Source organism: Panicum hallii, chromosome 9 (assembly GCF_002211085.1).
Source record: "Panicum hallii strain FIL2 chromosome 9, PHallii_v3.1, whole genome shotgun sequence".
Classification (NCBI taxonomy): Eukaryota; Viridiplantae; Streptophyta; class Magnoliopsida; order Poales; family Poaceae; genus Panicum; species Panicum hallii.
In genome coordinates, this window is record NC_038050.1 from 67438270 (window position 1) to 67459796 (window position 21527).

General features: G+C 50.4%; 1 protein-coding gene and 1 long non-coding RNA gene across 2 annotated transcripts; both read right to left on the bottom strand.

Moving 5' to 3' along the window:
* Positions 1–7081: 7081 nt before the first annotated feature.
* Positions 7082–9999, bottom strand: LOC112872647 (protein DETOXIFICATION 48-like). Its single transcript, XM_025935715.1, has 2 exons — positions 9520–9999; positions 7082–9170 (listed from the first exon to the last, which is right to left on the bottom strand). The coding sequence occupies exons 1-2, from the start codon at positions 9664–9666 to the stop codon at positions 7416–7418; spliced, it is 1902 nt and encodes a 633-aa protein (XP_025791500.1). The 5' UTR covers positions 9667–9999; the 3' UTR covers positions 7082–7415.
* Positions 10000–16947: 6948 nt separating this feature from the next.
* Positions 16948–20250, bottom strand: LOC112877134. Its single transcript, XR_003225448.1, has 3 exons — positions 18721–20250; positions 18440–18499; positions 16948–17485 (listed from the first exon to the last, which is right to left on the bottom strand). It is a non-coding gene; the product is annotated as an uncharacterized LOC112877134 (long non-coding RNA).
* Between the last annotated feature and the right edge of the window lie 1277 nt (positions 20251–21527).

Consider the following 21527-nt stretch of genomic DNA (forward strand, 5'->3'; position numbering starts at 1 on the left):
GAAGATAAGGTGCAATCAGTAGCCTACCTAGGGTACAAGGACATGACACTTGTTTTAGAAGCAGATATTAGTAGTACTACTGAACCAAACTAGTAACACTCTCACTGGTTCGACTTCTCGCTAGTGTTCTATGGGCAAATATTTGGTTGATTTAGACCTTCTTTCTGCAACTTTTTGGTATAATAATAGTGCTAGATTGGATCATCAGGTCCACATATTTGTTCATCAGTTTACAATTTCCTTTTGCATCTTCCCTTTACCTCGACAGGCACTACTCCACCATTCTTCAATTCCACCAATGGCTGTCCATGCATGGTTCATCGCTCCATCTGATGAACTAGTTTATTTATCCCCAAAGGTATGAAGGGGACGCTTTGCGGTTGGTGCAGCCTGACACGTGGTGCTACGACCGTCATTCGTAGCATTATCTCCAACCTAGTTTATGGTTGTTTTTAAAAGTTCACGTGTAGAGAAATAATTAGGGCGTAGTGTTTGTAGCCTGTATGGTGATAGATGGTGGCGATCGATGGTGATGGAGATGATGATGATACTTTTTATCCTACATGATCAGTTATCTTGTTCATCTTTTTCGCCACATGCTTCCCGATCTTTAAACTGTTGCTTAAACAAGCTACTGTATTTTTTAAACAAATTGAATTAAGCTATATGCAAGTGATATTAATGAAAACTAGCAGTGGGCCGTAACCTTGTACCATCTCAGTATATGCAAGATCATGATGAGGCCTAGAGGCACCTTAGAATAAACTAAAAGAGACAACAGTGGTGCAAATTACGGTAGACGATCGAGGGTCCTAGTGGGGGGATGGAAAGATACCTTTGAATTTTTAGTTTTTCCTATTTTGATCTATTTCCCTCAATTGATTTTTAAATGCTTAACCTTTATGGTAATACACCATTAAAATCATGTTTTTTGCGCAGTAGGGGCGGATCTAAGACCTCAACCTAGGAGGCTTATTTCCCCTTCTTCTTCCTCCCTTCTCTACTTTTCTTCTTCCTCTTCTTCATCCATGGCTGAAAATTGTTTTTTGTGTGTGTGTGTGTGTTGGGGGGGGGGGGGGGGGGGCGCTCCATGATCTGCATGGGGATCTGCCCCTGGTGCCACCCATGTCATCCTTATTTTCTTCATATGTAAGGTTTTTAAATAAAGAGTACCAAAATCATGAATCTTTACTACAAAATTATAGTGGTGATAGATACCACTTAGACAATAGAGGTTCCTACAATTAATATTATCGATTGATGATTAAAAAGGTCTATATTATTGCTTATTTACATGTATCTTGATTACCACTGTGCAGATATATTCTATGAAAGGTAAATAGTTGATGAAGTGTTATAAAGAAATAAAAGATGTCAAAGACAAGGGCATATATAACTCTATGTAGAGATACAAGAATCATTGCAGGCAATAAAGGAGAATTAATATAATTTTGTTGACTCCTTATTCTTTCAATGTCAATAGCTATTGTATTCACATTTTACAGTGCCCCCTGCAATTTAATTATATCTAGGCAATAAGCTCCACTGAATTTGTTAACCCTACCCTGGTTCTAGTGGGAGGACTTATTTAAGCGTGAGATCAGCTACGACAAGTTGAACTGTCAACGCATGCAACGTGGTACAAAAAGTGTGCCTCATCATTAGGCGGATAATGCCGGTGGTACAAGGTTTAACAATAATGGGCATAAGTACTCATTAGTCTTGATGCTATAGATAGCGATAAAGCACGGGCGATCATGCATATATGGATACGTAGTGCGCTAGCAGAATGGGTGGGCATAGTGGTGCACATGCATGCTATAACCTAATTCCTAACTACCGATGCCATTGAGCGTGCAGGTATAGTAGAAGTAGAACTAGATCGACCAGGATATGTGACCTATAGCTAGTAGTGCCCCCCATCTGATCCACCCATTAAGTCGGTGTTTAGGATAGACTAACTTAAACCATCTATCCATTATATAAATGCTTAGTCATTTTATCCTCTCGCCGTTCAATTTTGACTTCCGCCAACTCTTTTTATATCGTCGTTACTAGATGTGCAAATTGGTGATCTTTAGACCCTCTTTAGTTCAAAATACGTGTGCTACTTCTCCAAAATGAGATCCCTGATGCAACGCATATTCGAATTTTACCATAGGAATGATAAAGCTTGTTTTACACTCGGCGATGTGTACACGGTTAGTTGACACACACACGAGCACTGACCTATCCAACTGGCAGAGCACGCAACGCAGCACGGTCAATTCTTCACTATCACTTCACCACCACTGAATGACTTGTGCAAGCTGGAATCCGATCCATGCAAAGTGGCCTACGTACTGTTACGTGTTGGGCGATGCGGTGCATGCAGACTTCCCCTTCCCCTTTTTTTCTCTCGTCAGTGATCCCAACCTCTCTTTTTTTTTAAGTAATAAGTGATCCCAACTTGCCAGATACCTTGTTCTTACCGCCAGCAGCAGGCCACTTGAATTGGTGGTGATGCTGTGTGTGTCAGATAGATGCTATTCTGTGTGGCCCTTGGATGGAGCGACGTGATGACGGCGATCGAGGAGACATGTCGATCGACGCACGCATACTTTGCTAGCTAGGTCAACACTGCCCTTTGTAAAATTAAATCCGGTGCGCCTGCGTTCTGAAGCAAGAATGGTATCTGCCTGCACAAAAGATGGATGGATAACGGCCGAGGTGATAGATCAGCTCATCACTTCAGGCGGCGGATGCTAGCTTTATTTATGTCTCTTTTTTATTTTTTATTTTTAAATTCGTGACGGGAGAATCTCTCTTGCACTAGCACATAATTCCACGTACGGCACAGATTATTGATTGATATATATAAACAAGTTGGCAGGAGGAAATATAAATATATATATATATATATATATATATTATATACATACACACACACACACACACACATATATATATATATGTGGTGTGTGTGTGTGTGTGTTGTGTGAGGAGAATATATTACATGTATTTTTCGTCCCCCAATTGGTTTAATATTATTGGATGGTGCGCGTTGTGTCAACTTGGGAAGAAAAGAAAGTTGGTCTCACGAAAAGGATATTAAAATGCCTTTCCTTTGCCTCCTTTTCTCAGACAGAAAGCTCTTTTGCAGATTAGCGTGCGTGGTGGGAGTCAAGGAAAATTCCCTATTTCATTTCGTGGCCGAATTCCCTGCGGCCCATGCATGAAAAAGAAATGGAAAAGGAATAAAACGGGCACCTGGCCAGACGAGCATATATTAGTTGAGGTTTATTAATTTGATGGCTCTTCCAGACGTATTACTTTGCATCTGATACGAAAGCTTAGGGTTCAGATTGCCTTCTTTCATGCGTGTTCCGTATGTGTTTTTTTTCCCAAGCTTTCATTTTCTGCCTAATCCGTAACCAAGGAGGTCAGTACTTGTAATAAACCACGTGGTGGAGTCCGGCCGTGATCGATGAGATGGATCAGAACCCAACTGTGCAACTCCCTCGTTTTCACTTTGGGCTCTAATGTGACAATGAGCGGTCGTAATTTAACCATTACACATACAACTTGTATGACCTCCTTGAGCTTGCTTATTCCACTAATATAATTGACCTCGGATTAATCTACACCACCTTTTAGTTGGATTATCATCAAATACTTTTCCATGGCAGTACTTATCCTTTTTCTCGTTGGTGTTTCCATCAGCTTTTTTTTTTTTAAAAAAAGACAAAATGTGCTCATCATATCATAGTATAGACACCATGCATGTCAAAAAGTCAGTTCACAGCACATGCGTAAATGAAGCTCCATCAACCTCAAGTCCTCAACGTCCTGTCCGTACCATCGTTTTCCCCCCAACGCATCGGCATCTAGTCTGATCGCACAAATCTTAGCGACAAACCGACCAAGTCGTCGGAGAGGAACCAGTGCAGGCTTGCGCTTGCCTCGGCAAAGCTAACACGTAAACTGACCTGTCGATTCGCCGCCGGCACAGCTAGTAACTAGTAATAGCTACCTATCTGGAGTATCTGTCTACGCTAGAGGAGCTAGCTAGCTAGCGATGGATTGTGAGAACGCGGAAACTTGCGTGCTTTTCCGGCACGGTACGTCATGGCCGCGCAGCGTGCCTGTGATGTGTTGGCATCGCGCACGTGCGCGCGCGGCCGGCGAGGAAAGATCACGATGGTCGCCGGCCGGGGATTGTAGGAGGCGCCGATGGCATGCCCGCGATCGAGGGAGAATCGCATGCATGCAGGGATCATCAGTGCGTGGGGGCGGTCGATCCACCGGCGGCAGATCACACGGTGGTCCAGGGCGGCGACCGGTGAGTGGCTGGCGTGCGCGCATCTTATCCGTCCCCCGTCGCTCGATCGCCCGGACGCAACCCTCGCCCGTGGGGTCAGAGAGGCGCGATCACGCTCCACCAACGTAACCGCCATCCAGCTCGATCGTGTACTGCAATCTACAGTATGCACGCACGCACCGTACCCCTGTACATGGTCGCTGTTGAAACGATATACGGTGGTAATATGAAGGCCAGTAAGATTGTTAAAAAAAAAAGAATGTGCGCTAGGCAAAGTTAGTGGCTACATCTACATGCCACGACAAGCTAGCTAGGCTATATGATGTGCCGAAAGGAAGGGTGATCGGGTCGGAAATGGAGGCGGCAGGGGAGGAGGGGCCATGGGAGCGTGCGTGCCTGGGGATGGAGGAACGGCGGCATGGAGTGTGTGCGTGGGGGCGGGCTGGTGATGATGGTGGCCAACGAGGACGTACCAGTGCTTGCTAATTCCGCCCACAGCCGGAGGCGCTGCCATCTCGGAAGTAGGCACACAGCAGAGCCCGGCAAAAAAATGGCAGAGCAGCACGCACGTCTCCGATCCATCGCCTCTCCTTTCATCTCCCTTTCTGCGTGTCTGATGCCTTTGCACAAACAACCTTTATACAAATCAATCACTGTACCGGTGGTTGAACGCTAGTGAGATATTTAAGCGTTGACATGCAGTAGCTTTGCCGTCCAACTTTTACCAAAGTCCGAGAGACCACCTGAAGTCGACACCCCATTTCTAAATCGCAGGACGGAACGCTAGTCGCAAGGCGCCCGGACATACATATATGCATTTCCTAAGAACAACAGCTACAACTAGTATACCATCACGTGGAGTCAACTTACACTAATCCAAAGGGCGGTGGGTAGTGGGAGCCGACGCGTGCGCCCTCCTTTCCGACTCGCTCGCTCGTCCTCCTCCTGCTCGTGAGCGTAGTGCGCGGCGATCCTTGGACCATGCGGGGGTTAGAGTATCGCGGGCAAAGCTCAGACCTTGCCGTCGCGGGGGTAGCTAGCGCTCTCGATCGGTCGCTAGTGCGCCCGATCTGGTAGTGGCCGGCTAAGATGTAGAGCTAGCCCAAACAAACAAACGAGGGCGAGTAGTGGGGGTGCCTTTCTGATCCTGTCCTAAGTTTTGCTTCCTCGTTTTCCAGCCGGCAGAGGAAAAGCTAGCGATGACATGCCATGCCATGGTTTAGCTTGTTGGGACAGCAAATGCGAGCTCATGATCGAGCGAGCACTGATGGGATCGCCTCCGTGTATTTTTAATTAGTTGCGCAAAGTTTAACGCATGGCCTGCAGGTGAGCAGGTCGCCGGTCGGCTCTCACCTGCCAGCGGACAGGACGACATGTGCCGTGACATCACGCACCGACCGACGAGGTCGTCGTCGTCGGCTTCGGCGGCACGCCATGCACGGGCGGCCTGGCAGTTGCATGCGTGCGCTTTGTGAGCCGTGACTCGATCTCACGAACCGTGCGTCTCGCCGGGCGTCGTCGCCTCAGCGCCTCGTCGGCGCGGGGCAGAGATAGTACTCAGATCGCGCGCGGGCCTGCCGCGGAGATCGATCCGATCCTGTCGTCTGATCCGCAACGTACCCCCTGTCCCCGTTTCTATTTTCTCCTCCCCTCCCTGGACGGTACTGAAAATCCCCTGGCGCACTCGAGCAGCAGCTCCTGCTGCAGTGATTGTTTCTATTTTCTTTTCGGAGAGGAAAGGAGAGAAAAAAAAAGCTTTGTGCGAGAGGCATGGTGGTGGCTAGCTGCTAGCCTGCTACCTTTGCTGCTTAAGAAAAAGGGCAACAGTACAATTTGGAAAGGAATGCGGAAGGTTGGTGATGAGGGAAGGGTGCCTTTACACCCTCTGAGAGAGGGACACTATATTTCTCCCTTTCATCCCACTTAGACTTTACACGATGCATATATGTCTGAACTGGAAATAACTTGGGACCCGAGAATTCCCATGGATTCGTTCGTGTCAAATTCCTATGCTCCAAACAAGTGCTCGGCGACTTTTACAAATATACGACTTGCCATCCGAGGCACGCATATTTAGCTTATTACCATAGATTCTTAATTTGCTCTCCTACATGTACAGTATAGATTACTTAAAGCTCCTTTTTCACTATCACCGCAGCTATAAATTACCACTCCACGCTAGCTAATCTGATTCCTTCTGCACTTTGACTCGCGCGGCACTTGACACCTGCGCGGGGCGAACACCGGAAAATGTTGGAGCAGCACCCTTTTCTTTTGCTGAAGAGGATCATCCCCATCTCCTTATAGAAAACCCCCAGGGGGTTATGCAGCCGCGCACCATCACCCTTTTCGCAACGGGAACGAAAAAGCGTGCGTGGCCTTTTTACAAACTTTTACAAAATTGCAAGACACCAACCAAGGGTGCCTTTCTTTTTTCATTTCTTCCCTCCTGCTCAGCTTCAAGTGCCTGTAGACATCAGGCCATTCCATTCATTTGCCGTGCGACTTTATGGTAAAGCACATGTACAACAGGGGGCGGAGGACAAATGAGTTGAATACGGAAACAGTGGCGAGGGTGGGGGCGCCACCCGCCACCAATCCACCGCCGGGCCCTCACGCATGTAACCACTGGGGGAACAGCGCTACAGGCAGGCAGGCAGGCAAGCCACTGCCAGTGCTGGGGCTGGGGGAATCGGTGGAGGCAGGCAGGGGAACAGTGCCATACATCTACGACGCCGTGCCCGTGTGTGTGTGTGTTCACGTGTGCACTCGCTCGTCAGATTGCCATCAGCAACTCAGCATCTCATCAATTTTTTTATAAGAGACCTCTAGCTCTTACAGTCTTACATGGAGGCAGGAGTTACACTACATGCATGCGTGCACATTGTGTGTACTCTCACTGGGGTTGAGGATAGGTAGAAAAGAAATTATATATATGTAGATGGCAAAACATGTAATCTTTTCGATCGGTCTCTAGTAGGAGTGAATTGTCACAAAACCTCGCCCCAATTCAAAGAAAAAAAAAACACTAAACAGGAGGATGAAATGGAGACGGAGGGACGGATCAAAGTCAATGGCAAAGATTAATGGATTAATCGACCAATCACGCACGCGCTTAGACCTGGCCACCTCCACGGCCGTCGCCATCGTGCTCCCCGTCCCCTACACTGATGAGCGGGGCCCGCTCCGGCCCGCCCCTCCTCTGCTCCTTTCCCTCCGTCGCCGTCGTCGTACCAGCACCGCCACTGTTACCACTGCTGCCGTGATTCTCCCTAACCACGGCATCGGTATTGTCGCCTCCGTTGGCGCTGTCGTCGCTGGTCATCAGGCCGGCCTCCAGTTTCTCCAGCTCGTTGTCGTTGCCGCCGCAGCTCTCGCTGATCGGCACGTAGCCGCTGCTGTTCTTGCAGCCGGCGGCGGCATTGCTGTTGGTAGTGCCGCCTGTGGCGATAGTGGCGATCACAGTGGTTATATCACTAGCCGGGGTGGTGGCGTTGCACTCGCTGCTGTGGTTGTTGCTGGTGCTGGCTTTGGTCAGCTCCTTGGCGCGCGACACCTCCACGTCCCAGTCGGTGCCCGCCACCGCGCGCGCCATCCACACGGCGCAGGCGGCCTGCGCCGCCAGGAGGCCGAGCCACAGACCGGCGAACCCCAGCCGGGCGCCGAACGCCAGCGCCACGCCCACCGGCATGCCCACCAGGTAGAAGGAGGCCAGGTTGATGCGCGCGCCGCTGGCCGGGCGGGCGCTTCCGCGGAGGACGCCGCAGCCGGCCGTCTGCGGGCAGTTGCCGAGCTCGCAGAGCCCCGCGATGGGGAGCGCCACGGCCGTCAGCCGGAGGATGTCCGCGTCCGACGTGAACATGCGGCCCCAGTGGTCGCGCACGGACACCATGAAGGTGGCGGCCGCCAGGCCCACGGCGACGCCGATGGAGAGCGCGGCGCCGGCGGCGCGGCGCGCGCCCCCGGGGCGGCCTGCGCCGAGCTGGTGGCTGACGCGCGTGGACGCGCCCTGGCCCAGCGAGGAGGGGAACACGTAGACGAGCGACGTGGCCTGGATGAGGATGCCCATGGACGCCACGGTGGCGCGCGGGTTGGCCAGGAGCCCCGACAGCACGATCATGAGCTCGTACCACCACCACTCGAGGCAGACCGCCGTGGCGGTGGGGACCGCCAGGCGGAGTAGCGCCGGCCAGCCGCGGAGGCAGTCGGAGGTAGGGCCCACCCACGAGTCCCTGTGCGCGCCCGAGATGGCGAGGAAGCAGAGGAGCGCGAGGAGCAGGTTGAGGTCGGTGAGCGCGACGGCGAGCGCCACCCCGGCGACGCCCATGCCGAGGCGGTCGACGAGGAGGTAGTTGATGGGCCCGTGCAGCAGCACCGAGAAGAGGGAGCACGCCGTGATGGGCAGCGTCAGGTTCTGCGACCGGAGGTAGACGCGCAGCGGGTGCAGCACGGCGAGCACGGCGAGGTCCGCCGACGAGTACGCGGCGAACGTCTGCGCGGCGTCCGCGACGCCCTCGTCCTGCCCCAGCAGCTTGAGTATGTACCCCGTGGAGGTGACCCACAGGAGGGAGATGGGCAGCGCGACGGCGAGGAGTAGCAGCACGGTGCGGTGCAGCGCGAGCGCGAGCAGCTTGCCGCGGCGCGCGCCGAAGGCCTGGCCGCAGATGGGCTCCATGCCGAGCGCGAGGCCCGAGAGCACGGAGTAGCCGGTGATGTTGGCGAAGCCGAGCGCCAGCGACCCGCCGGCGAGCGCGAGCTCGCCCAGTCGGCCCAGGAAGAGCATGGAGATGAGCGCCCGCGAGTACATGACGAGCCCCGTCACCGCCATCGGCACCGACACCCGGCCGATCGCCCGCGCCTCGCCGGCCACCTGCAGGTGCCATCCATCCAGGACAGGTAAGAGCTAGCAGCACACACGTACGCCTCCAGCCGAGGCGATCGACGAGCTGCCATTTTCCAACAGCTCGCGCTTTCCTTTTCCTTGCCGTTACTATTACCACGACATGCCAGTACTACCAGCTACTAGCTAGTAAACTAGACATTAGGCAACAAGCGGCAGCTAGGTGCTGACCACTCGCGCACTGTACGTAGCCGTGCCTGTGCCGTGCTGTGCGCGCCCCATTAACCGGCCAGCCGGCCGGACGGCCTATCTTCGCGGCCGCTTATTAGCAGGGAAGAAGAATGCGCGCGACCGGCGACACGTGTGCGGGCGCGTATACCTTGGAGAGCTGCAGCGCATGGCCGCCGGCGTCGTCGCCGTCGACGGGGCGGAGGAGCTGGTGCGCGGAGGCCTTGAAGGAGCCGAGCGGCGGCAAGGGCGCCGGCGGCGGCGGCAAGGCGGTGTCGCTCCCGGCGGCGTTGCACATGACGGCGCCGATCGATCGATGATCCGGGGCGGGGGCTGGAAAGCTCGCGCGCGTCCTCTCGCTCCCCTTCCCACTGTTGGAGAAGATATAGGCAGGGAGGGGCGCTGTCCTCTGGCGATTGGTTGCCGGCGCGAGCTGCAAGTACGTTTTGACTAGCTTGCTTGCGAGCCTTTTAGCAGTAGTAATCTCTCTCTCTCTGATCTCTGTGTGGCTGCTGGTGTGCTCGGCCTTTTGGTCTCCTCCAGAGGAGGTGCGGCGGTCAGTGGAGGGCGATCAGGATTCAGGGGCTCTGCTGGTTGGTTTGTGTATGGGTCGCCTTGGGGGCTGGGGTGTGTGGCCTGCCCATATATATACGCGCGCGCTGCGGGCGCGCCCGGGCTTGGGGGCACGGCCGGCCGCCGCCCCGCACCGCCCCGCCCGCCCGCGCCAGGCAGAGGCGTACGTGTCTGCCGTTGGGGGATCGAATTCCCGGGCCGGGAAGGGGAGGAAAGCTGCGTGCGCGCGCCGCGCGCACTGCGCCGGCATCGATCGGCTCGCGCGCGGCCCCGTCGACGGAACCGGTCGCGCCTCGGCATCGGCATCTATGCGCGCGCTTGGCTGTCTGGAAAATTCCGCTATCCTTGGGGCGGGGGAATGGCATATTGGCACGCCCGGCCTGCCGGAACAAATGGGCTCGTTCCAGTCGCTCGCGTGCGTGCGTGCGTGCGTGCTCGCGCACCCGCGGCCGCCTCCGGCCGTGACAGCTCAGTGGTCGACGCAGATTTGCTCGGCCGCCGCCCGAGTGGTGGTTCGCGGCCGAACCGCGCGCACCTACGCACTGGCCGTAGACTGTAGAGTAGGGCTGATCTGCATCGTCGCTCATCTATGGGTGGCGATCGATCGGCCATACAGTCATCATCAGCTGATGCTAGTAGCTGCCTGCCTGCGCTTCATCACCTGCTGCTGCTAGACAGCCGGCCGGCCGGCCAGTTAACCGCCACCCACCGGCACTCCTGAAAGAACGGACGGCGTTTCGTTTCGCCCTGCCGTTTTACTTTCACTTTTCCCTCGGTCGGGTCTTGCTTGGACCTACACGGCGCGGGCTGGCAGGGCTCCTCCGATCCGAGCTAGCTGTCGACGCTGGAACGATGTGTGTCAATGAGGCGCGACACGCGCAGGGCCGGAGCGCGCCGCGCCCAGCCAGAAGTGATGGCTGCACTGTGAGGCGCACAGCATTGAGTTCACGTTCAGAATGACAGGCCGGCCCGGCCGGGGTGACCTCTAGCCATAGCTAGCCCGACCCTCTCGCTAGCTCTGCGCCTGTAGATGGACATGCTGCAAGGCTAGGATGAGCAACGCGGCCAGGCCCCTGCGCCCTGTGCCGCGCGCCACCCGTGGCTGCGCGCGCTTAATTGGCGCACGCATCGCGCTCCCCACCATTGAAGTCGCAACAGCAGCGGGGAGCAGGGGCAGCTCGGCTCGACGCGGTAGCTAGCCGCGCCCCGCTCATGCATGCACCACCTTGTCACCACTGCTCGCTCACTGCTACTTGCGACCCAGGCCATGGGTGGTCCGTCCGTGCAGTCCCTGTGCTGGGCTAGCTGCTGGCTCTGAATGAAATGAGAGGAGAGAGTAGCTAGGTAGCTCGCCCTGTTCTCAGAGCAGCGGCAGCGGGCAGCATTGATCCCCAGTTCTGGGGCAGCACGCAGGCGCAGGGTTTCGCAGCCCAGCTGCCCGATTTGCGCGAATTCAAGCTCCGCCAAGCATGTGTACTCTTATTTACTCTTTGCTCTGTCCTTGCGTGGCCCCTGCACCTGCAGGCAGGGGTTAATTCCATCAGAGAAATCCCTGCTGCCTTAATCTGAATCCTCTGCAGATGGCAGTAGTGCCGCACGCAGCCCAGGCCCTGGGCTGCTTGATTGAACTTTCAGTAGTCCTCACAAGTACAGTACAAACACCAATGCAACCTTTTCCGCCCTTGCTGCTCCATCATTTTACAAGCTTTTTTGCAGTGCCCTTTTTCCATTCTCGCAAAAGATGGAGCTTTTCTATGTCTGCTCATTACTGCTGCACCACGAAGCAATGAAGCATAAACTACTCGACATTTCTGGGGTGGGCTTTGCGTTTGCTTGCCCTGCGTGCGTAACGAAGATTGCCAGATATAAGCATGCACTCTCTGAATTTGTTCCAGGGGCTCAATCTCTCCGATCCCTTTCAGCCAGGTGCATGGCCTCCTCCTTTGCGGTGGCGTCAAGAACAATCGTCCGGCGTACACCCAGATCTTGATGCCCGTAACGTGTAGCATTTCAGTGCGTACCACTTCAGATGCGCATCGATCGGCTTAGTGTCCATGTACGGTGCAGCTGGAGCAGTAGCGCTTTAGCAGCCAACCGACATTATCTTTATCTCCGTGCTGTCTCTAAATAGCTGCCGTTTTAGATTGGATTATGCGCTAATGATATATGGACGTACGTATATATGCGCAAAGACTATTAATTTATCGTTATTGGCCATATTAAATTTTCATGTACGTCGTTTCACTAAGATTGATTGATCGAGGAATTTGATGATCATGGACGTACATAAATATTTCAAAATTATATTGATTAACTGAGGAATTATGGCTAGCTACAGAAAGTCAGAAATTGTTGCTATTCGGTCCTAGTGTAAAAACGTATTAAAATGAAAATATGCATTTAGGGCCACAATTTGGACTAAATAGTTATACTTGAAGATATCATCGTATCATATTTTTTGTCTTCGACATCTAGGCCCCTGCGTTTTTTTTTTTTTGCGCCGGTCATCCAATACCCCTGACTATTATTGCTCTATTGTTCATCTAGACAGTGGGCCATTGGTGCTTGATGAGACATATTTGTTTTTTATTCTTTTTTCCTGAAATATTAATGGTTGGAGGATTAGCATGTGCACACCATGCTACAGTATCGAATATTGGATTGCAATGACTATCGATCTATTCCAAAACACGCGATGACCAAGTGGTGCGGCGCGGCATGATTGATTCCATTGCTACGCGGCTAGATCATATATATGCAATGCGACCCAATGCCACATATATCGACTTAGCCTGCCAAGGGAGCCTAATCAACATTCAGACACAGCAGTTTTAGCCTGAATTAATCTCTTTTGACAGCACTAGTGGTGGTCATATGTCTTTCGTGTTCATTTCTAAGGGCAGCCTCAATGGGGGAGGGGGTTCATAAGAAATTCTATGAGCATTAAATATTATACCACATCAGCAAATTTGCTGATATGGTAAGATAATTATGAGGAGAGAGGAGGAAGAGTAGAAGATCATAGCATGAGCGATTCGCCAGGAGGGCAATGGCTGCCAACGGAATCTATAATAATTCGATACTAGGTCAACTGTACTATCGGAATTGTAAGAACATGTAAAATGTACCACATGAGGTTGTACCAACTGTGTGCAATCCTCCGGCACGGGTTAAGTATCCTGCATACATCTTGCCCTCTCTCCCAATTCATCGTCCGGGAAGGATGAATCGCTCCCGAAAAGAAGTCTATTGATTCTCTCCCAATTGGTTGGATCGTAGGGCGATGATTTACTTCATGGATGAGGTCTCTAGTTGAAGCCCAGTATGGCCTAGCTGCAACAAGGAAAAGAATAGAAGAAGCATCCGACTCTTTCATGCATACTCCACTTGGCTCGAGGGGGATATAGCTCAGTTGGTGGAGCTCCTCTGCACCGCCAGAACCAATTTGATTGCTTGATTTTTATACGATATTTTGAGCAACTAGCATGAAAGCCGTTGTGTATCCATTTTCTCGTTCGATTTGTTGATTCTTCTTCTCCACCACACCAAATATTTGAATAATAAAACACAAACTAGATATGGAATCGCTATGTTTCTTTCTATATGATAATATGCACCGAGGGGAGGAGCAAATAGAAGTGAAGTAAACAGATTCAAGTTAGCCCAAAACTACTGAACTTAATCACTTGCTGCCGTTGCTCAACAGTTTTCTGCTGAGATCTATCCCATAGAGGTAGTCAAATTGGATCAATGATCGATTTCTAGGTTTCATAGGATGAGAGAGAATTTTTATCACCATGACACTCCTCTACCTCAGTTACCAAGTTTCCAGTCTTGCTAACTAACTGTGCAATGAAACCATGCACTGAGACTGGCCTAACAAAAGAAATGTTTTGTTTCCCACGCATCTTCATTTGACCTTTTTCTAGGTATCATACTGTATTCTGTTTTAATTTATTACCAGTTGCATATGGTGAACCATTATTAACCACTGTTAACTAGTAGTGGTCATCTTTTAGCAAGTCCAACCAGATATGAAATACCTCGAGTAATTCAACGCCAACAATTAAAATAAAACAAACTCGAATGCTTTAATTTGGCTACTTTCGTACGGGAGTCAAGAGGCGCAACATAGCTAGGAAGTAGGGTAGTCGTCGAATCATACCAAAACGAGGTAAGTGGTGATATAACCCTGATGTATGTAGACATTTCACGTCTGGTGTTGGTTCGCCCTGGACTGGGCATGTACACTCCACGTATCTATCCGTGGTGGGCTTGAACAAATATGGTGAAGCAGAGAAGGGGGGACGTAACACACACGCCTATGCTATGCTCTTCTACAAAGGCAAGCTAGGGATCGATCGGCATCAGTGTGTCGTGGTGTAGGTGTAGGCGAATCTGACGACTAGACTACTAGTTACTGTGGGACGCATATGTTGATGGCGCCCATCTCGAGGCCACGAGGAGGGGGCGAGGGATGAGACAAGAAGAATTCAATCAAGTGGACACGAAGTGCATGTGCAAATGCAATGACTCGAGCGAGGCGCGGGGCCGGGTACTTTTCCATTTAACTGCCTGCCCGTTCGCGGTACCACACGGTGGTAGATTGATCATGCATGCGCTCTATGTGATGCATGCAAAGAAATCGACACGACAGGGCGGTAAATGGCCAGCATGGAGGGAGCAGTTGCCCTCTTGGGGGACACACACCACCTTACCTTACCTCCCATGCAGCTGCACGACGCTTGAACTTGGAGCCAGCCAGCTACAAGCACCATCGCCGCGTGCACAGGGTGAAACCAAAAATCGTCGTGTGCATGAGTTGGCACGGCCGGATCGATCGGATCACGTCCTCCTCGCCCGTAATCTGGTATTCTGGTGAGCGTGCACGGCGTTGTCATCTGGCACTGGCAGCAACCACCCGGGGTGCCGGGCCTTGCAGGGCATCGGGAGACAGGACGTGCGCCCGTACGCTGCCGCTCCCGGCCGGGCATGCCAACGCCCACGCATCCGCGTCGGACACGTCGGCCTTGACCCTGCACGGGCACGATCCCTCTCGCGTGGACGCGCACATCCACGGGCGGTACGTACGTGCTCGATCTGCGTGTGCGCGCCCATGTGGCGTACGTACCACGTACTAGTACTTTACGTGCTGCGCGCATCCCAGCCGGCGCGATGGATGGGTGACTGACGGTCCTGATGGATGGATCATAACCATGCGATGCGAACATGACCATGCATATGCACCGGCCGGCCAACAGTACTGACTCACTGATAGACTGACCCATTCATTGATCGGTCGGTCGACGATCCATCGACGACCGTACAACGTGGACGACGCGACCAACGTGTACTTGCCTCCCATGGAAAGGCTGCCACCTGCACAGTGCGCACGCACCAGCGCGTAGCGGTATTGGCTCGTACGCGTGACGAGGACATACGTGCGCGCGCGAGCTGAGATCTTTGGCTCCGGCTTCAGTGGCTCGCTGCCGGGCGGGCGGACCCCGGCCGGCCGCCGGCGCCGCACGTGACGGCGTGCTCGGGCACAGTGACGCAGCAGCGTCTCTGGTCTCCATGGATGGACGCACGATCTCTGTGTGTGTGGGGGGGGGGGGGGGGGGGGGGGGGGGTACGTGCTCTACGTGGCTAGAGTAGGGTAGCTTGTGGCCTAGCTAGCGTGGCTGGTGGCTAGACGGCCGGGCACGTACCGAGGGGAGGGGATCACGCACGTCGCTTGCTACCCCATGGTACCACGGCATTATCGCCCTGTCCCTCGCGGGGCAGGCATGCAGGGCCTCCGATCCCTCATCGCCCGGCCGCGTCACGTCCGCGTCGACGGACGGGTCGGACGCCGACGCGGCCGGCCGGCGAGCGGCGGTCGTTGGTCGCATCGGTTGTTGCGCGCGGAATAGCATGCGCGGCGCCTCGGTTGCAGGCGCCGCGCGTCGTTTCGGCCGCTGATTGGCTCCGCCCCCGCCGGGGACGGACGGCGACGGCGACGGCGACCGGCCGGGCACCACCGATGCGTCGCCCGCCGGCCTCGCTCAGTTGATGCTGCTGCAGGCAGGGCCTCCTGCAGGATGACGGGCGGATCGGAGGCGTCCGTGCCTATCGATGGTCAGCCAGGCACTCCGCACGCGCACGGACGCGGCGATCGATCACATGCGCGCTACAGTGGCGAGCTCCGGCGTGCGTACCCTCGCCCTCCAGCTCCATACCGACACGAGACCAACCTCCGCCGGGCGTTGTTAGGCGACACATCAGCGGCCGATCGGGACCGGCGGGACGAAGGCGCCACAGTCGTCGTCTGACGATGGGGATGGTGATGGTACTTTCTCCAAGGAAAAGGGGCTTGCACTACTGTAATTGTACCTGAGTAACATGCAGCAGCACGCGTGGTGGGATTGGAAAAGAGCTTCCAATGGCGACCACGTACGGCAGGCGTGGTACGTGCAAGAGATCAAAGATGTGCGCTAGGGCATCAGGCGACATGATCCCCTTTTTTTCACTTACAGGCAACATGATCAGGAAATTAAAGTGGAGAATCCGATTTTATTGGTCTTCCCGTCTCAAATGCCCAAGATATCGTCGAAGAGTGTCGAAGATGCAGTAGCTGCCGATCCCAGTCGACCTGACCTGTTTTTCACACAGCCCATGCCCTGCGCGCGCTTGTCGTGGCAATCAATCCTCCATGCTTCGTATATCAGAAACTGATCGAAAGAGGAGCAGCCTCAACACATCCTTTGCTCCTGTGCCTTTTTGTTACATCTTTGTTAGGTTGAAATTGACCTTCAGCGAGTGCATACTATGGGCCAACAGAATGGCACATTAAAAACCAGAATTAAATCTCAGGACCATGCTTGCACATCCAAACGAACGCGCACGGCCCACCCTCAAACCGTATGTTGGTCCATTTCTGCGACCAAATGATTTTCGTCCTCATGCCATACATATAAAAATCATGCTCCAGCAGACGCACAATCACTTTACTGTTTGCAAACACACACGCCACGACAAAGGAAGTTTTACCAACGATACATCATGCACAGTCAAATTTTTCATTCTCTCGCTCCCTCTCTCTGTTTTTTTTTTTCAAAGAACAGCTAGCTCTTCCCGGGCCACAGACTGAGCAATGGACTTGATTCAGATGCACCTGCCAGCCTTCATGTGACATTTCGATTATGGCACCAGTGTGCCTAGCCGAAAACAGACCAGAACCAGACCAAATTATTTACCAGCCCCACACGGGAGAATCTTCCATGTTGGAAATTTCACTTGCAAAGGCTTTCTTGGGTGGTAGATAGGAGGCATTGCTTTTCCATGGATAAAGCGGCGAAACAGGAACATTATCGAGGAGGTGCCATACTTTAATTTGAATCTCGCTATCGCAGGCCTGAGAGAGGATCAGATGCACATTAAGATAAGCCACTTTAACCCACCACTCGAAGAGAATTCCCTTGTTGGACCTCTGCGCACAATCCACTTGCCGCCTCACCCTTGCAATCAGAGGTCACAAACGTAATCATCTGTTCATTTTGCTATTCCTGATGCACCAGTGACCAATTAGATAACAGTGGTGACCAATAATACAGCTCATGAATAATAACAATAATACTAGTTAATTGCTGGAAAAATAGGAGGGGTGGTGGATGGACAACAATGTGAAGACGCCAAATATCAGAAACAGGTTATTAATGTGGGCATGCATGAGAATTAAATCAATTTGTAAATATCTTGCAGAATCAAGAACTCCTTAAAAGGGCAAGGCGTGAACAGAATATGTTCCGACGGTGAATGCATCTGCCGGGACTAATGTGGCAACTTCGCCTGGTGTGGGTATATGTGTCATGCTCCTCGCACTGGTGCGCCCCACTACCAGCTGGACCTGGTGCTCCTAAAATCTGGCTATGTGTGACCACCATTCACCTATTTGATCATATAGCTGGCATTTTGTGCAATTGTGCTGATGGGCGCACAGGGGCTCACCTCCTTTCCCCTATCAGTCAAGGGTACATGTTTTTATCAATTATATGCAAAGGAAATGCAATCAACTACAGTTGGCTCATAAACCATCAAATTTGCATCCTGCCCGGTACCTCCTTATCCTTTTTTTCAAAATTTCAAAAGCCTTTTGTCCAATATCATGTATCAACAGCAAAGAGATGCCATGCAGGTTAAAACCTTCTTTTTCTCTGAGAAATATTTTCAGCAATTTGTTTTGTCAATTTTGATTGCGATTGGCTTGTATAGCAGCAGTAACTATTGTGTATCAAACACGATATGCCTTTAAGATGACCATAGTAAATAAAATGGCACAAGCGTATTGGCCTGCTAAAATTTCAAGAACATTTAATTCACTGCGGCATGGCATTGAAAGCAATCAGGTGTGTTCAGAACCTTATGCTGGCTCCTAATGCAGGAATTTATTCTGGATAATGATGGATGTGCATTTAAAAGGAAAATGCCAAAAATTAAAGTCCACGAAAGAGAAGAGGCACCTGTCTCCATCGGCAACGACGATCAGCACTTTGCCATATCCTCATCTCAGCTGTCAGCCACTTGAGCAATTCATCCAAACACCAACAGCAAGAACAATCATCAGCACAACATAGCAAACCAAATCCTGGTGAATACATTTGAAAAAGTGATCTCATTTATGCCATATGAATATATGATGAAAACTGAGTATGACCTTGAAGTATACAAAGCGCAGTTCTGCTTTAACAGGTCCAGATGTATACAAGTTTATGCTGAAGTGCAAGCTTTATGAGAAATATACCTTTGAGAAACATCTTCTTTTTCTACTCCCAGGGATATCACCTTTTCATGTCATCCAAGGATACGTTTCAGACATCAATAATGGGCTGAAGCACATGCATCCAAGATTGAAACTATATGCAAGTTAAAAAGAAATGATCCATAACAATGCTTCCACAAAAGAATTACATGAAAGGCCCCACAAACAACTCAGCAGGAACAAAGCATCAATTATCAATTTCCTTTTTCATGACAAGCATAAAAGGCAATTACAGGGAACTCTTTATGCCAAGTACCACAAAGGACAGATCAAAAGCATGTAGCTAACTAGGCACGCAATGGACATGTAGCTTAGATGAACCACAGCATGTTACTGACTGACTAAACATTTAAATTATTTACACTGAATAGCAGCTCCGCAGCAGCAGCATGCAAATGGCAAGCAGTAGAAGCAACATTAATATGATCTTTCAGCACTTTGACCCCATCCTAGCACCATAGGAGTTGGTGAACCTGATAATTGCACCAAGCACAATGAAAAAGCTGCAAATCTGCTGCTGCAGAAAAGGCTGGCAGAATCGCTAGATTCATATAATTGATCACAGTACAACTAAGAGGCAGAACACAGGGCCGTTCCTCCATCGATCACAGTAACAATTTGCTAAGAATTTAACCAAACATAATACAGAAAACACTATGAGATCCTCAGGTTTTCAGATTCCAAATATGAGAGCTGAACTAATAAACAAATCAGTCACAACAAATATAAGTTAAATTATTTTGCAAGCATTTATTTTGTTAAAACATAAAAGAGATCCACCAGGGCAAGGAATAGGTACTTCGAATCTGAATGTAGTTCAAGATTGATTGTAATTAGTCAGGAATGCAGCAGGATCGCCCAGTCACTAATATGCTAGATCCCAACAGAGAGAATAAAACTAATACATTAGTAGATTTGGTACAACTATGTTCAAACAAGAGAGCATTATGCACGTAAAGACACCGATGACCCAATTTGCATAATAGTTGAACATATTACAAGCTTCTCCTCTGTCCATCAATCTAAGGAGTATTTTGTATTAGAAGGCCTTCAAACGTCAATTTTGACCTTCAATTTCTCTTACAATATACTGTTAATTATTACAAAATATTTTGAATCAAATCTATCGATAGAACTTTTGAACACTAACAACACGCATAATCAATTGCAAAGTTTTCAAACAAAAAATGTGCTTTACATTGATGCGCAGGGGGAGCAGAAAGTTGCAACTAAAATCATCAATTAAACTGGAACACAGAGTAACATGATCTGGATTGGACTTAGCAAATTATCTTGAGAGAGCACCAAGCGTAACAATAAATAAAGGCAGGGTGTACATTTCCAGAGGCGGGGAGTACATTTCCAGTGTCAAAAATCTTAAAATGGATAGGTTAAAAGGCAAGCAGAAAGAACATAAATTTTTCAGACATTTCAAATCAGCTCCCGGCTACTTTCAACTAGTTAGCAACAGCTAGCCAAGTTCTAAACCGGGTTGATGCACTTACAACTCAGCTAAGCTAACATTTCTAGCAATAATCATGGTGGTCGGCTTTGGAACAACCACAAAGCTCATAATCGCCAACAGAGTTCACTTATTCAAAGTAAGGATCATTATGTTTTCTAGCATAGGCTTCTTTCAAGATTAGCAAACAAAATGAAACCAAACTAAGCCAGATACTTTATAGCAAATTTTGAAATGAATGTTTATTAATTTTAATGGGGCAGAAGCAAAACTGAGTCGCTGATGGACTTAACAAAGTTTTTTTTTAAAAAAAAATCTAAGGGGATAGAATATAACAAGAAAGATGGACAACATCGGCTTCAAAGAGAAAGCAGCTTAAAGGGAATTTGAGTTGTATGTATGAGGAAAGTTTAATTTTTCTAGTATGACTCTGACCTTTCGATTGATATAATATAACTACAGGGCCTTGGATTGCGGTAACCAGTAGCTGTGGTTTATTATTGTGTGGGTGGAATCAAAGCATGAAACCATCATCCAATTGGTTTCTTTGCTCTGAATCTTGATCAGCTGTGGGCCTTAATAGTGCCAGTCTATCAATGAAGATCTCGATAGCGGTAGCATTTCTTATGAGTACTATTCTATGTAGCTAGTTTCACATTAACACATATAGGCTCCTGATTATCACAAAGAAGCTTTTAACTAATAATGAGCAGAAACCATCGACCAAAGTGATGGAAAAGAAAGGAAGAAATAAGAAACCTTGTCTTTCCTCTCTTGTATATATGTTTGCTTTCCTGCTTGGGAAGGATCATTGCCTTCCAGAGCCACGCAGGATGTCACTGGATGGATAATTCATCCTGTTACAGTAGTTTAAATATGTATCCTGGGCAGGTCCTGTTTTAAAGATTAAAAAAATACCAGGACCTGATCAGTCAGAAAGCCAAAACAGAGGCATCAGAATTGTTAGAAACCATACAAGCATCACCCCTGCCAGATTAGATGTGTAATAATCCTAGTCTGTCAGATGGTTGTTAAAGGAACTCCAAGTATTATTAGTATGTCAATCTTGCTATCTAAAGGAAGTCTTAAGATCTCTGATCTATTAGTTAGCCGGATCCTAAAAACTACAAAGGAATGCAAAGGGGTCCTGCATAGGGAGCAATCAAGTAAAGGGCTTCACCCACCAAATTGGTATGATCATAATCTCTTCTCGACAGTAGAAGCTCAAAGATTAGAGGGCGATCTGCCCTTATCTCACTGAGTCCATCTGGTACCGTATTATGAATCCTGAACTGGCAGCTGAGATAGCTCAGACCACACAATCACA